This window comes from Urocampus carinirostris, chromosome 3, assembly GCF_059441175.1.
Source record: "Urocampus carinirostris isolate Australia breed hairy pipefish chromosome 3, RoL_Ucar_1.0, whole genome shotgun sequence".
NCBI lineage: Eukaryota > Metazoa > Chordata > Actinopteri > Syngnathiformes > Syngnathidae > Urocampus > Urocampus carinirostris.
In genome coordinates, this window is record NC_142351.1 from 32,618,880 (window position 1) to 32,636,707 (window position 17,828).

The following is a 17,828-nucleotide window of genomic DNA, read 5'->3' on the forward strand; positions in this document are numbered from 1 at the left end:
TAGCTGTTAGCATATACCCGTTAGCATCCACCACTTGCTCGTGGTTATATTTCATGTAGGTGAGTGACCCACTTCTGCCACCTCTGGAAACTTCCCTGGTTACCATGGTGACCTATTGGAAATGAATAGGCTCTATGCATTCTGGATGGGAAAATTTCAAAACCCATTCATGTCAATGGGACCGAAATTTCTGTTGCTATCACTAACCCAAAACATAGCACTTACAGCACTAGTGGTAATGAGTTGGGCCTTGCAAAGCCAGCCCCAACTAATGATTAAAGTTTGTTCAAAATTCCAGCAAATCAAGAGCCAAGGATTAACACCTATTTGACTTTAGGTTGCCACGTATGACTGCCCGCCAAAAAAAGGTGTGTATATACTGTATTGTCATAACTCTGTCAGAGGGGCAATTATACTTCCTGGTGTTTTAGTTCCACCATTCGTAAAATCACTACAGAAGAGTCAATCTGCGATGGTCGAGCTCTAGCACTAAATTGAAAAAGGTCAGTGAACCAGAAGTTATTCCTTCAACGTTTTCCTCTTAACCGGACGCAACATCTTATTTTGAACCAACATTTATTCTGTTGTTCAAAATGAAGCTGTTGTTTTTTTCACAGTCTGTTGCTTTGCTGGGTTAGAGGAATGCAGAAACTGCTTCATCATATCATTGTTGTCCCACCTCCTGTCAGAAGCCAGACGACTGCATCCATCCTGACTGCTACAATATGTTCAGGTTACGTGAGCACATTTTTATGAAGTTTGGGTGATCATTAAACAAACTAGAAGTTGTAATCTGAAAAATGAAAATGCAGGGTAAATTCGATCAGTCATATCAAACATCTGGCCTGTGGGCAAGATCTGGCCCATTTTATGATAAAATATACTTGCGTATGTCGAAAAAAGAAGCAAGTCTCTTGGTCAGGGGTCTCCAACCTTCTTCAAGCTACTATTAGTTAGTTTGATATGCATAACTAAAATAACTTGTATTACTTTAACTATTACTATGTTAATCACAGTATAATTCTCTCTCATATCAGAAGAGGGGTCTGAACAAGAATTCATGGCCAGGATAGCTTAAACCACTTCCCAGACTTAAACCCATCTGGAAGGACAAGAACATAGCAGTTTAATCAAGATCTGACTAATTTAAGCGCTGGTTACTTCCATTTCCCTCTACGCTTGCGAGACATGGACTCTCACAGCAAAACTGGAAAAAACTATCCAGGCCTTGGAGATGCGATGCTACAGGAAACTTCTAGGCATCAGCTACTTGGCCCATGTGACAAACGAAATGGTCCGAAATACAAATCATTATGGCAACCGAATGTATTTCCCCGTTCCTGTTTTCTAAGACTGCAAGGGCTTGTGTCAACAATGTCCTTTATCACTTCCTACTACACACGTGCCAGACACTTGCACTGAAATGCTCCAGTTGGGACAAAAACCAAAATGTTTTAAAATGTTAGGCAAAGATTGTCACTACAGTATAATAACTCTTTGAGTTTACACAGTTACTTCTATATACTGTATGATCTGTTTTACATAAATATGTTTCATCAAGTGAGCAGACTATGAACCCACTTCAAGTCTTTTAAAAAAAAAAAAACCTACATTTTAGACCAGGAGTCTCCAACGTGGTGCCCACAGGCACCAGTGTACACCCTAAGGACGGCTAAGGTGCCCGCGAACCTGCTCTGAAAATTTCTTACAAGTGCTGAATTATTGTGATTTTTTTTGTTAAAATGATTCGTTAGTTGTTAACTGAGTCTATGTAACCTTAATTCTAATAATTTTCCCGTTAATAAAATAGTAATAACGTAGTATGATAAGTTGTCATTTTAGAAATCTTTTTTAAAATGTATGCCTTTTGTGCTAATTAGTAACAAAAAGTAGCCCTCAGCTTGAAAAGGGTTGAAAAACCATGTTTTGGATGATAAATGTCTCAAAAATAGCCTATTTATGAATTACACCTGATGTCAAGATGGCAGTTGGCTATCGACAAGTGTGACTTGGAGCCCTGGATGTGAGTAGTGTCAGACTTGAAAACAAGAAAAAATCTTATTTTTCACCGCAAAGTTTGAGGCTCCCCAAAAAATCAACCAAGCTTTCCATAGAATACATTAACAAAAGTGGCACAAAAATGTTTAAAAACACATCAAAACCGTAATCTCAAGGAGATATTTAGGTTGTCCATGGAAGTTGGAACCACATTAGTAGTCTAAAATTTGGAACTGTTTAAAGTTTTCATACATTCTCAATTCGTGTCCCAGTGTTATGGAATGCTCTTCCCCCGCCAATTCGATCTGCAACCTCAGTGGAACTGTCTAAATCTAGGTTTAAACACACTTTTATTCTATCGCATATGAATAACCTATATTTTATGTTGACAATATCTGTGTATTATTTGTTATTGCAACATCTATTGCAGCCTGGTCATCCTGGAAGGGGGATTACCTCATGGGCGGTTCCTTCCCAAGGTCTCTTCATTTTCCTCATGTTGAGGTTTTTTTAGTTTTTCCTTGCCCTCATGTGGGTTTTAGATCAGGGGATGGTGTAATAATAGTCCGTGGTTTGCAATAATCTGTGGTCTGTGCAGCCTTTTGAGACTCCTTGTGATTAAGAGCTATACAAATAAACATGACTTGACTTGACTAGATAGTGGTTAAAATAATATTTTTAAAAGGGGTTTTACTCATTTATGTTGAGCACTTTAGATAGGTAGTCAAGGCTTGAAGTCTGTAGCTTTCAAAGGCACTGAGTGCAATCAAATCTTTATATTATGTGATAATGATGAACAGCCAAAACGTAAAACAAAACATATTGTTCCAACACAATACAATTCTCCTTTTTTATAACTTGTTAGCCAGATGTACTCTTTCCAGCGCACTGCATTTCATGGCTGCATGCTGCAGGGAATGTCCCCAAAGACACCAACGTCATGTCCTTTACTAATTTGAACATCATGCGGCAGGGTTATAAACAAATGTCCCTGGGCACTCTATGTTTTCAATTCGACTGTTCAATTACAGTGTAGGAGCACGTAGCTTCTCCCTGCAGAATACGGCATGTAAAGAATGATCAATAGCGTCCTACTATATCCGTGGGCTTGTGAACCACTTTAGCGTCTCTTGTTTGGGCCCCTGGTCATAGTAATATGCTCGGCTGCTAATTCTATTGATCACAGTCGACCCGGAAATGCTGAGCTTGGAGGCATGAATAATTAGCTGCGGCATTCATTAGTAGTGGTCTTAAAGCCAAAGGGTGGACAGTGCATAGTAACTCATCGTATATCTCGGAGAGCTCATTGAAATGTTGATGCTGTGCGGTGAACACTTTACTAAGCACTGCCACATTTACCATTTGTGGATGCTTGTTTTTTGTACACTGTTTCTGGGTAATCTGTTGAAGATAATTTATAGAAACATGTAACATTTATTCCATCCAAACTATTGAAATAACATTAGCTTTCAAGCATATCCTTTTTCCCCCTCGAAGAAATAGTATGCGCTTTTAGATGGTCAATACTTTACAAATCTCCAAAAAGCTTTAATAAAACCAGCATATATATATATATATATATATATATATATATTTATATACAGGGTTGGGTAGGGTTACTTTAACTGGATTACTTTCAATTACTTTTGGATTACTCCAATACCAAATATGCTAATAAAAGACAAAGGAAACTAAATATGAATAAAATTACTCAATTTTGTGCAGGTTTGGGGAGTAACGGAATACATGGAACGGCAAAAATGATGTTGGCAAGCTGTTTGGATTTATTTTCATTTTGTTTCTGTCGCATTTTATTTTAGTTTTGCCGGAGATCAAAGAGATCATGGAGGGGTCTGAAATTTTCACCATAGGTTCATGTCTACTGTGAGAGACATAAACTAAATAGAAAAATCCAGAAATCACAATGCATATTTTTAACAATTTATTTGTGTGATACAGCTGCAAATAAGTATTTGAACATCTGTTTATCATCTAGAATATTGACCCTGAGAGACTTGTTAGTCCGCCCATTTGAATTCCACCTGCACTCCATGAATTATCCTGAATCAGATGCACCTGTTAGAGGTCCTTAGCTGCATACAGACACCTGTCAACCCCATACAATCAGTAATACTCTGACTTGTAAAATGGCAAAGACCAAAGAGCTGTCCAAAGACACCGGAGACAAAATTGTGCACCTCCACATAGTTGGAAAAGGCAACGGAGTAATTTCCAAGCAGCTTGGTGAAAAAATGTCCACAGTTGGAGCAATCATTAGGAAATGGAAGAAGCTAAACACGACAGTCAATCTCATTTAGAGTGGAGCCCCATGCAAGATATCGCCTCGTGGGGTCTTAATCATTCTAAAAAGGTGAGGAATCAGCACGGAAATACACGACAGGAGTTGGTCAATGACCTGAAAAGAGCTGCGACCACCATTTCCAAGATTACTGTCGGTTATACACTAAGACGTCATGGTTTGAAATCATGCATGCCACGAAAGGTTCCCCTGCTTAAACCAACACATGTCAAGGCCCATCTTGAGTTTGCATATGACTATTTGGATGAGACAAAGCAGTCATGGGAGAAGGTTTTGTGGTCAGATGAGATATAGAAATAGAACATTTTTGGTCATAATTCCAGTAAGCTTGTTTGGAGTAAGGAGAATGAAGAGTACAATCCAAAGAACACCATCTCTACTGTGAAGCATGGGACAGGGGGGGTTTAACGTTATGCTTTGGAGGTGTTTTTCTTTTCATGGGACAGGACGACTGCACTGCATTAAAGTGAAGATGATGGGGCCATGTATTGTAAGATTTTGGGAACAATCTCCTTTCCTCAGTCAGAGCATTGAAGATGGGATGTGGCTGGGTTTTCCAACATGACAACGACCTGAAGCACACAGCCAGGAAAACCTAGGAGTGGCTCCGTAAGAAGCATATCAAGGTTCTAGCATGGCCCAGACAGTTTCCAGACCTGAACCCAATCAAAAATCTTTGGAGGCAGCTCAACCTCTGTGTTTCTCAGTGACAGCCCAGAAACCTAACTAGAGAAGATCTGTGTGGAGGAGTGATCAAGAACCCTCCTGCAGTGTGTGCAAACCTGGTGCAAAAACTCCAGGAAACGTTTGACCTCTGTAATAGCAAACAAAGGCTACTGTATGAAATATTAACCTTTATTTTTCTCAGGTGTTCGAATACTTATTTGCGGCTTTTTCAGACAAATAAGTTGTTAAAAAACATTGTGATTTCTGGATTTTTTTTTTTTAGTTTATCTCTCTCACAGTGTACATGCACCTACGATGAAAATTTCAGACCCCTCCATAAGTTGCAACATGAATCGAAATTTCAGATATCAAAAAGACATTCCACTATAAAACTATATCAATTTAGACCTCTATGTATTTCAGTTAAATGTTTCTTTTAAGTCAGAAAGCTAATTGAATTTCTAGCATTGCCATGTTGATCACAGAGCTATTCTTTACTCAAAAACCCTGAGAGAGAAAAAAATGAGTGATCATTGATTTAATAACCCTGAGTCTGGATTTACACTAGATAGTCCAACGCATAAATGTCCACATTTTTACTCTCAAGTGACATTATTTGGATGTGTGCCAGGGCTGCAAAAAATGATTCTTGGATCAGAATTATCCTTTAAATGGAGAGAAAGAAATAATGAAATTAGTTGTACATACCAGGAAAAAGCATGACATAGTCTGTATGTGTTAAATACTATTCTTTCTGTTAATACAGTGCTGACTTAGTCGTAGTTAATTATCATTTCATTTTGATGTTGGTTCATCCTGGCAACTATAAAAGAAAAACATGCTTTTTAGGGCCTTTATGTTAACATAAAGTGTAACCTTGAGATGACATACACAACTCTGGGAATGGGATAAATGTTCTCACACAACAGAACTCCTAAACAGCATATGGGGTTTGAATAATGTTCCCTATATTACTTTGTATCACCCCACACTTAATTAGAAGGCCTCTCCGGATAATTGGACTGATATCTAAAATTGGACTTCTTTTTTCCTTTATCCGTGGATTTCACGGACGTCTTCTGCAATGGCGTCTACCAGTGGGGTTGCCTTTTCTTCCAATGAATAACCATTCCTCTCTTTATCTTTAGGGTAATTAAATCGCAGTGTGGTGACTACAGCAGCAGTATGACCTCTGTTAAGCTGTTCAGAAGACTTCTGAAGCTATATTTATCATTTTCCAAAGATTACAGAAAATGAATTTCTTTTTTGTAATATAGAGTAGTTGGTTTGGATAATCTGAGTAAAGTTTTCCATGAATTTAGCCTCAGACACTTTTATTCAGTAGTATGTAATAAAGTTAAGCCAAAAGTTGCTGTTTTTATCTAGTTTATAGTAAAACATTATGTTCCTTGAAAATTTAAAAAAAGGAAATTTGGATATTACGTCCATGTCACATCGTTTTGTGACAAGCAGTGAGTTTTGTGTCTGGTGAGGCGCAGTCAGATTTACGAATCAATGAACCCAAATCTTATTGAAGCAAGAAAAGCGGTATGTAAAATTTCACATAGAAAAATGTTTATTGTGTTACCTTATAAATTAAGTTTATGTGCTGCTCTTTTTGAATAAACGTATCAATTTTGGGAATGTTAACAATGGAAAAATGGAAAGAAAATGAATAGCAAAAATGGAGATATGTCTTTCGCACGGCACAACATCATTTGTTGGAAATCCAAATTTAAAGAAATATTAAAATGTTGCTCTTCCATTTCTATTTCAAGAAAAAAAAAATATGGTATAAAATATCATGCATCTGTAAATGTTTTTCACAGTAACATACTGTATTAATGGCAGTCATAACTTAAAACTCAAATTCAGCGATTTAGAAAAATGTGCCTCCTCTGAATGTGCATCCATGTATCAGCAAATATTATCAATTGAGATATTTAGGATTAACAAACGAACGCACTGCACAGTAACACTTAATATTTTCGTGTTTATTTTTTGGGTTTGACATGCACTAATTCGTTTTTGTCACGCGGTGAAATTACGTTTATTTTGAAATTAGAGGAAAGAACTGAAAGTATTTCCTGTTTCATTGTCACATTAAACAATGAAGACATGTCAGTCCCCCGTAAGTATACGTTAATGAATTTATTACCTTTTATTCGGTCGTCCTTTGCAAAATTCCTTTTCAAATGGGGCTGTTTTGGAAAAAAAAGTGGCATATTACTGGTTTTGTTGGAATTTTGAGGTCGCTCCGGTTTGATTCAGATCGGATGTTATGATCCAAAAGTACAATTGTAATAACTGTTGTGAATTCGTTCAGGAACGGCTTTGGTGAATCTGTCCTTTGCGGCGTGTGGATTTTTGGGCATTTACCACCTGGGAGTCGTGAAAGCCTTTCTCGGTCATGGGCAAAAGCTACTTGACTCGCTCAAGTGTTGTGCAGGGTCCTCGGCTGGGGCTCTTGTTGCTGCTGTTTTCCTTACAGCTCCAGATAAAGTCCAGGTTGAGTTTCCAGCGTCAATGTTAAAGGGACAGTGTGTAACCTTTGGTCACTAGATATCGCTGTATTGTGTCGTGCAACTGTAAACGAGTGTTAAATAGGACAAGGAAGTATACAAACTACAGAGACTCAAAGTGCCCAAACTTCCATTTTTTTTGCCCGGCCTTGAGCTAGTTTTTTTTTGTATTTTGGGTTACCTGTTGCAGCAAGATGACGAACGATTGGGTAAGGCTGTTCTTTGTGGACTCATGCAGTTATATTAAATGCAAATTCCTCGACCTATGAGTATTTCAAATATGCATGTTTATATCTATTTTTGCTTACTTTTTAAGATACCAGGGTACTGCCTGGCTGCAAAAGATTGTGCTTTTCATTATTACATTTTTGTATTTGGGGTTGTTTATTTAGCACCTCCTAGTTTCCCAAAACATCATCCATTTAAAAAAAAAAACATAGATTGAAAAATACATTACGTGTCCTATAAGAAAGCAATTTTATAAATACTTGTAGCTTAAGAAATTAGCATTTATTTTAAACACTGATAATTTTAAACTCAAGTCGACACTGAAAAAAAGGGGAGAAGGCATCAGTGGATTTTGAACTAGCAGGGAGGACTGGGAGACAAGTTTTCAGGTAAGAGAATTCCATCCTGTCCGATAGCCCTCCTCTGAGCTCTGTCTCTATATTCAATTTTCAAGGTTACAACAAACACATCAGCCCTGAAGGGTGTAGAAATCAAAGTACAGAAACATGATTGGCCGATAGCAACAATGATGTTAGTCAAAACAAAGAAAAACACTGTGCACTAATAATAATAAATAAGCAACCGGCATCCAATGAAATCGCCTTTGCATTTGTCCATTATTAAAACCAGAATAAAATGATCACATAACATGAGCCTCACCTTAAGGGAGCTGACATAATTTTGCGCCATCTTGCTGCTACGAGTACCCAAAAATCTAAAAAAGGTTTGGGGGAAAAAAAGAAGTAAAATGAAGCGTTTGTCAATTTGATTCTCTGTAGATTGCATATATGCCATTTTGACAATCTAAAGCGGTTGTTTCTATCACGCACCATATTTTTACAGGCAAAACACAATCCGTCTTCAGGATATTGAAGAATACAACAGAGGAAAGTCGAACATGTAAACCAGTAGTATTAGTGTTAGTAGGTATGTAGTTTGTATTCTTCTTGTGCTTTTTAGCACCCTTTTTTTGGTTGACAACACAGTACAGTCTTACATTTACTTACAAATGTATTTTATTCTGGGACTAGCTTCATAACCTGAAAACTTAGTAAGTAGAGACGCGTTTTGCATGTAACTGCGCTAATCCGTTCCAAGCCCCACGCAGGTCCAGTATTATATTATTCTAATAAATCATAAAAGTGCATCAGAACATGAATCAAATACATGTTAATATTAGATCACCACACATTAAACATAAAACAAGAGGCACTTAAGGTAAAAAAAAAAATAACCAAAGAATATAGGAAATAATAAAAAAAATATTCATTTATCTTTTTACCTCGTTTTTCTTGAAAAAATGATTTAATGACGTCCGCTTTGGCCAGCTTTTGATAATTTGTCGGAAATGCGTGAGGGAGACGTCATCATTTTGAGCTTCGTACTCCTCCCTGCCGTCTTGCCGGAACCACTCCACCTCCTCGTCGCTGAACTGTGCCGGTGACATAAAGAGCATGCTGGAGTAACACATGCACACTGGTTTGCCAGGCAGATTTGAAGCGATAGCCAGTTTGTTCACGTTTGAGAAACTCTGGGAGCGGCTAATAGCAGTGCCTACCGGACTGTATTTTTGACTTCGTAACTAGAGGCAATGTTGTCCCAATCAGGTACTTCTCCACCTGAAACTTTCCTTTGTAAAGACTTTCGTAAATAGAGGCACAGCGATATCTAGTGGTCAATTAATGCAAACTGTCCTTTTTAACTGAGTGCCTTACTTTTTTTTCCAGGACTGCAAAGAATTAACTTACGGTATTGCCGAAAATGTAAGACAACAGAGATTTGGAGCAGTAACCCCTGGATACGATCTGATGTCCAAGCTGCGGTACGTTCCCATTAGACACTTCTTCGTAGTGACAGAAACCGGACAAAACATCTAACTCCAGTACTTGCTGTTTTGCAGTGAAGGGATTGAGGAGATCCTACCTACTGATGCACACATTCTAGCATCTGATCGTCTCCATGTGTCATTGACCCACTCCAAAAGTCGCAAAAACCTGATTGTGTCACAATTTAATAAGAGAGAAGAACTCATACAGGTGCGCATGCACAAAAATACACCCATACATATCTATATTTAAGTTCAAAGTGGTAAGATCCTTTACTTATGTCTAATTTATCTGTGGTTATTATAGTTAGCGTGGTTCTATGAGCAACCAAAGTGCAGCTGATGGTAGAGGAACAGTCTGTATTACTTGGTACTTCATAATGGTAAAAAAAACTTTATTCGTTAAAAAACTATTGATTTAAATAGTAAGCAAAAACACATGATCTATCGTAAAAACATCAAGTCAAGTCATGTTTATTTGTATAGCCCTTAATCACAGGAAGTCTCAAAGGGCTGCACAGACCATATATTTTTGCAAACCTCAGACTGCTTTACACCATTCCCTAATCTAGGGGTTATTCGTATGCTATAGAATAGAAGTGTGATATTACATTTGTCAATGTTCAGACCAGTTTTTGAGAACAAGTCACGGCATTTGGATGGACCAATAACTAACATTTCGGTCTTTTCAGAGTTAAGGCGCAAGAAGTTGAGTGACATCCATTCCTTAATCTCAGTGAGGCGGGCTTCCAAATTTTCAGTTTAGTGTGGCAGATTCCTCCATCGGAAGATATAGTTGAGTGTCATCTACATAGCAACGGAAATATTATACTGGGACTGAATTAACTGTTTGCTATCTTGTTACTATTGGCAACCAAAAACCTAAAAAAGGCTGGCCAAAAAAGTTAAGTAACTTTGAGTCTCTGGAGTTTGTATTCTTCCTTGTGCTTTTTTGCTCGTGTTTTCGGTTGTCTGTCTTCCGGGTTCGGTCCTTTTGATGCGTCGGGGCATTGGCCCCTCCCCCTTGGGCAGGCTGACTCCTCCCCTGGGATGGGCCAGGAACTCCTACCCCCATGGGTGCGCCGCCGCCTCCTCGCCGAACGCCGCCGCCACGTCTAGAGGGCTCGCAACAAGAAAACTTATGAGCTCAAAGCAATGCCAAAAACAAGGCCTAATTCCCTCGTCAGCTCCCCGCTATCAAAGTTCCCCAGCCAAAACACTCTACACTTCGAACGGCGCGACCTTCAGCATTCTGTGAAAAATCCCCACTGCATTCAACAAAATTTTAATTGTATTGTATTAAATCCCTTATAGTCAATTAAATAAAATAAAAAATCCTTCAACACAAAGACATCTCGTGTTCAAATATTATGAACTGTTCCTTTAATTAACAATCTGAAAAGGCAACTATTGTTTTGCTTATTATTTGCAGCTGAAATCTTTATGTAGGCATTAAAACTTAGGACATGAAAAATCTTGCATTGAGCAAATACAACAGGATGTGCAATTATAGTTGAATGTACATTGTCCTTTTTTTCAGAAGTGCCTATGTTAGAAATAAGATCTATCTACATATCTACGTAACTCACAAAAATTGCTGGGTAAAGCATTATCAAATGACAGCATGGGATACATATGCAAAAAAGACAAGAAAACGCCCGCCCCCTTGCCCCTGACCCGTCTCTGCTCGACTTCATGTTGTTAGCTAAGTGCGCGTGTACTTAAAAACATACACAAAAAAATACAGTAATAGCATCAGCCTTGTATCTAGGAGGGCGACTGTTTCAGGCTTTTGAAGTAAGGGGATTAGGGGAAGCCATTTTTGAAAGAATTACGTTGTGGATCCTCTCAAAGTGTACTTAAGCTTTTCAAGTTTCCGAAAAAACATGGTGTCCTTGAACCACAGAGAAAATTAAGAGTACCTTGGTGATTTCCAATGAAGTAATAAACACTGCCTCGCTCGCAACTATGTGAAGGTTATAATAATCTTTTGAGTGAAATTCAATGAAATAGAGGTGACCGTTATACCAAATCTTGCTATTGATGGAGAAGGTTGTAACGTCACCCAGAGAATAGTTGACAATAGAGTCAAACTAGCACTTCCAAAAGTTGTCCAGGTTGGGGCAGCAAAAGAACATATGACTTAAATTACAGGACAAACCATGGCATTTATCACACTTATCCAGGAGATCTCGATAGATGGGAGAAAGTTTGGACTTTGAGTAATGAACTCAGTGCAGCACTTTAAACTGAGAAGGCCACAGCCCATCACAAGAGGTTGACAATTTTATTCTAAAGATCGCTTTTCCTCAAAATTCATAATCAATTTATAGAACAAGTTCTGCTTCCCACGCCACCCTGGTTCCAGTACAGGACTGGTCACTCAATGACAGTATGTGATTGCAGATGTTTGAAATCACTCCCCTCTGTTAAGTAAAAGCAATTGTTCCCAGTACTGTCCTGGAGATAAGGTCGGAAAACAATTAAAGATTTTTGAAATAAAATCACGAAACTGGAAGTAACTGATCAAAATGATTGAGGAAGATCATAGGAAGCCACAAGATTGGCTAAACTATAAAAAGGCAGCTCGCATATAGGTCTTTAAATTGTTTGATACCCTTATCCTGCTACAATTGCATCTACAGTACAGTATAGTTACAACCATCTTAAACTGTAGAAACATATATCATTTTACTTTATTATGCCTCCTAAATTGATGGCAATATGCTTTTTAATTAGACAGAACTTTGGGTTATTGATAGGGTAGCTAAAACCTCAAATCGCTTAAACGGATGTTAACCCAAAGGGTTCCGTAGAATTTTATATGGGGCCCTATGAGTCTAAACACAGCATTTGTTTTTTGTTTTTTGGTATAAGTTAAAAAGCTAAATCCACCTGTTTTCATCCATCACAGTGAGTAACCCTTTTGGAGTTATGTTCAGAGGATGATGACATCGATATTGCTTATGCCTTAGCTAATGACAAATAAAAGTTCGGTTTCAGAAAACATGATTTGTTGTTAGCTGAGCCTGGGCAACACGAATGCCATCACCTTGCAACCTCCACTTTCAAAATGGCTGTCCCCAGATAAGGGTAAAAAAAAAAATCTGGATATTGCTTTTGAATTCATATTCTACAGACACAATATCAATCCAAATTCCAAATTTAGACTTGTGGTGGCCCATACAGCCTATTTTGTGATACAAATTTTTTGGGGTGACGTCAGCAGCATGCAGCATGGAATCTGTTCCAATATAGGTTGTTTATTTTCCATTTGTTACAATGCGATTTTAGCTTGAGAGGCAAATGAAGACAAATGTACGAATATTAAATATATTATAAGGATGATAGTGAAATTGGCATGGACAAATTCTGTACCCTGGGCCATCCTTTTTTAATTAATTTATTATTTTTTTTCCAGTCCAAAATATAAACACTACCACCGCCTTCAAACGATTTAGAAGACAAAAAAGCCCCACACAAGAAAGTAATTTAAATCACAACCACAGATTTTAGTTTTAGTGAAACTTTGACACAAATTTTTGTTTCCTAAGGCTCTCTTGGCCAGCAGCTTTGTGCCAGTCTATGCGGGTCTTCGACCGATTAAGTTCCGAGGAGAGGTACTTTATCTTTCACAGCTCAACTGTGTTATGTTATTATATAAAACAACTGTCATTGCATGTGTGTATTTTGTTTTTATCAGTAGAAGTGGATTGATGGAGGCTTTACTGACAGCCTCCCTATCCTGGCTGTGGGTCGAACCATCACTGTGTCACCATTTGCTGGGATGCAAGATGTGAGCCCGTTGCCCAAAGGACAAGCGTTTAAGACAAAATTAAGGCTGGCCAACATGAACATACTGGTATTTAGGCTGATTTTTGTATAAAATACGTACTGTTTTACCTGAATTTTAGAGCATAACCAGAAAAACACGGCAAATTTTGCTCTGTGTATATCTGAGCTTAGTTTGGCGAACTTGTGTTGGTTATGACACTGTGTTATAGTTGTTGTCTGAAATTCGGTGTCATAATTTATGTTTTCGAGTGGTAACCTCCCAGAATGATGCCTACCATGCATAAACTCAAATGAGCTGTTGAGAATTGTAGTTATTATATTTTCACAATCACAAGGCACAAATAAAAGTATTAATTTATCTTCAAAATGTATAGCCAGTGAGGCTTTTGGCAACTCATAGCTGTCATAATTTGCTTCATATGCACAGTTATGATGATCCATCCATCCTTTATCTGCACCGCTTATCCTCAGTAGGGTCGCTGGGGTGCTGGGGCTCATCCGAGCTATCTTCAGGCAGTGGGCAGGGGAAACCCTGAACTAGTTGCAAGACAGTCACAGGGCACACAGAGACAGACAACTCACTCACTCACTCACACCTAGGGACAATTTGAACCAGCCAATTAACCTGACATGCATGTTTTTGGGATGTGGGAGGAAACCGGAGAGCCCGGAGTAAACCCTCGCAAGCATGGGAAGAACATACAAACTCCACACAGGAAGATCTGATCCCATGACCTTAGAACTGTGCCACACATATGCTAACCACTGCGCCGTGCTGCCCGTTATATGTTGACATAATTGTTTACATTTTTTGTTTGCTCAATGTAGTTTCTTTCTATGCATGTGCATTTTCATATTCGTTTTAAAGGGACAGTGAGTATTTTTAGCGCCTTATAATAAAAAAGAAAAAAAAAACACTAAAAATATATTTTAAAAATCAGCAAAAATACATTTTTTTTTTTTAAATACTCGTATTGACGAAAAATTTGCGTTTATTTGACATAACACGAGTTTTACCTAGAGGGAGCTGGCATTACCGTTCACCATTTTGCTGCTACGGATAGCCAAAACCTTGAAAAGGCTGTGCAAAAAAATGAGAAGAAAAATGATGTGGTTTTAATCACTCTGAGTCTCCGCGTTCATATTCTTTCTTGCGGTTTTTAGCACTCCTTTTCAGTTGCACAACACAATACAGCGACATCTTGTGGGCAAATATACAAGTTGTCCCTTTGAGGTTTTGGAAAACTTATATACTGTAATGTTTAGAAATTTTACATAATAAACACACCCATATTCATACTCATATCAGGGTATCTTTGAAAAAGTCTTAAAATGCATTAAATTCAGTATTCAAAAAATAAGGCCTTTATTGGCATGAAAATGTCTTAAATCCAATTCTTGAAAGTCTTAAAACTGTGAATACATTATTAAGATTTATATTCACTTAAACTAAAAAGATTAAGTAACATTTATCAATGTTTTTTAATTATTCACTGATTTACTTTCTGGCAACAATGCATAACAGAACTATCACCACGGTAATGTGGTTTTAGTCGGGCATTTCAGAGTAGGTCTACCCACAACACAGAAAAAATTTGAACAGAGACGTTTACTTTGGACCATGGGAAGGTGTCAAGTTAATGAGATGTGGCTTTCCAACTGACGTTTATTGTCATGGATAAAAGCTGTGCCAGGTAAAGTGTACGTGGTGCAATGTATTGCGTATAAGAAATAGTTGTGTGTTTTGCTTTTTGTTTGACGGTTTCATAGTGCTCATAACATTGCATTGTTACATTAGTCATAATGTGTATTATTGACAAAATGCTGCCCTAGTGTGTAATATTTGACCACTAAACGGTACCGTTGTCTAATGCGACAAAAACCAGTGCCACCGCAAGAAACAAAACGGCAGACAGACAAAAGGGTGACTTAAGTACGGATTCCACTATGTAAAAGAAATACAAATTTATCGTCCTATGATTTCTTTTCTTTAAAAATAATGCCCAGCATTCAAATAAATGTTTTTTTTTGTGAAAAGGTTCTTCTACTACTAGGAGGTACTAAATATTACACACTGTCCCTTTAAAGAAATAAAATAAGAATTATCAATTAGTAAACTGTCTTTTTAGTTTGACACTGGGATACTGTTGCCGGTACTCTTCCTCTCATCATCCCTTCTTCAGATTTGATGAGATTTCACCACTTGACCTTGTCATTCTGTGCTTCCCGTGTGAATCCTCACTGTGACCATTTTTTTATCGCTGATGCTCCCACAGTGAATAGTGCATGTGTGCAGAATGGATCCATGTACAATTAATGTAACAAATACATGGTTCTTCAGGGATCATCATGTTCGAAGTAATCAAGATTAAGAGGATTAACAATGTTGTCTGGAAGGCTGGCGCATGTTTCTTAACTTGGCCTGTTTTATGATCTTCACAGTTCTCCATTGAAAACATCAAACGGTTGAACCAGGCATTATTCCCACCACCTACCGACAGAATGCAGTTCCTCTGTCAAGAAGGCTTTGATGACGCCATGAGGTTCCTCAAGACGGAAGGTTGGCTAAGATAAATCCAGTGGCTAGTGTTAGGAAAGAATGGGTTGAATTTCACTTATAATACACGTGTACGCACAAGCAGGCTTTGCGTCAGTTCAGGTGCGGCAAGCGAACGCAACGACTTCCCTCAGGGCAGTATAAGATCTTCTTACTGCAAACGTTCTGAAAAATTCCAGGAAGAAGGCAAACTAATTAGGATTTGATCTGTCAGAGAGGTTATTCGTTTTTGGCATTGGTTGCCTCATCTCAGCGGGAAATCCCACAGTGTGTTCGATTTTGTGGAGTCAATGTTGTAAGATATTGACTTGCACCCGAGCTTGAAATACTTTATTTTCCATGTCACGCCAGCATACCTGCTGCTTCTGATAACAAGACTTAATTATAACTTATTTTAAGGCTGTACTTCAGAGACAAACTATTCCCTGTGTAATATTCACATGTAATAATTTATCCTATTGTGCTGTAAAATTCACTCCTACTAATGAATCAGTTAAAGGGGTCCCCAAACAGATCCTCTTGAGAAGCTGACTTTGCAGTCCAGTGTCCACTCCTGGGAATGAGTTATTAGATTGCTTTTATCACAAAGGTAGTTATCTGTCTTGTGAGCAAGCAAGAATATTTCATACGTTTTAATGTACAATATGTTTTGCATGCACTCTCCTTGTCTGTACGGTTTACTTAAACCCTTTTTAATTCCACTCCCAGTTGATGTGTGCGTTCGAAACTTTGTGTGTTTAAAAAAAAACCAACAACATGGATTTGCCAGCTTTATGCTGATGTAATGGGAATTGCCATAAATGAGATAATGAATAGCATCAGTGTCATAACGACTCAAACAACTGCTAATTACATACAAATGGGAAAACAGCACATTGAGAAAGGAGGTGGAAATATGCCGTATTTTCTGCACTATAAAGCGCATCGGATTATAAGCGGCGACCCCAGACAATAGTTTGTCGTACATTTTTTATACATGAGGCGCACCAGACTATAAGGCGCACAGAGGTGAGACTACACAAAGAGTTTCTGTGTGAATTGAGGTATTTTTGCATAATTTGAATTGCAAATCCCTGTATGCAGTGGGAATTTATCCCGTGTCGTGGCGGTGAGAGTGCCTTCACATTACCACTTAACACCAGTGGTACAAAATACATTTGAAAATGCATTAGATCTTATCTCATCATCACACAGTTTAAACTGGCGGTGCCCCAACACTGATTTGCATAGAGCAGGAATGTCCAAAGTCCAGGGGGCTAGTTACAGCCCGTGGCCAATTTCCTATTTGCCTGCGCCTCCGTCATGAAAATAATAATATGAGGCCCACCAGTAATATAGACTGCAGTATAAGATATATTTGTAAAAAAAAATTAAAAAATTTACCAGATGATGGCAGTAACTCTTTGGTCACCTTGCCCTTGGCTAGAGGTAAGACTGGGCCTAAAACATCCAGCCAGACCCAACCTGGCTCGCGGGTTTAAGAGCCAGAACAGGCCGGAACCCAACCGATGAACTTTATCTGCGGGTCTGGGCCCAAAGTAAATCCGAAGCTGCACTTCATCTGAAATACGTGCAGCGCCAAAGTGCAGCTTCGGCTTAACATCGGCCCCTCAAACCAAGGGTGCTCTTTGGCGCAGAAGTACGCGGGCCTTAATGATTTACATTTTATGCCCGAACCCGGCCCAAAATTCGGTTCGGGTCCGGATCCAAGATCTTACCTCTACACTTGATATTCTGTGAGAATTTTAGCTTACCCTATTTCCAACATGGTGACCGTAAATTAAAAAAAAAGTAAGTTGACATTAGTGCCGCCACTTCTGGGGCAAGTGCAAATTGGAGTCTTTTTTTCACCAAAAAAACTGCGTCTGTCTAATTTGCCAAGAGACTGTGACAGTTTTGAAAGAATATACTGTATTA

General features: G+C 38.3%; 1 protein-coding gene across 1 annotated transcript; it reads left to right on the plus strand.

Moving 5' to 3' along the window:
• The first annotated feature begins 7,079 nt into the window (after window positions 1–7,079).
• Window positions 7,080–16,726, plus strand: pnpla4 (patatin-like phospholipase domain containing 4). Its single transcript, XM_088331499.1, has 7 exons — window positions 7,080–7,115; window positions 7,311–7,492; window positions 9,462–9,556; window positions 9,635–9,770; window positions 13,114–13,179; window positions 13,266–13,421; window positions 15,797–16,726. Exons 1-7 carry the CDS (start codon window positions 7,103–7,105, stop codon window positions 15,926–15,928), a joined length of 780 nt encoding a protein of 259 aa, XP_088187625.1. The 5' UTR covers window positions 7,080–7,102; the 3' UTR covers window positions 15,929–16,726.
• Window positions 16,727–17,828: the final 1,102 nt, after the last annotated feature.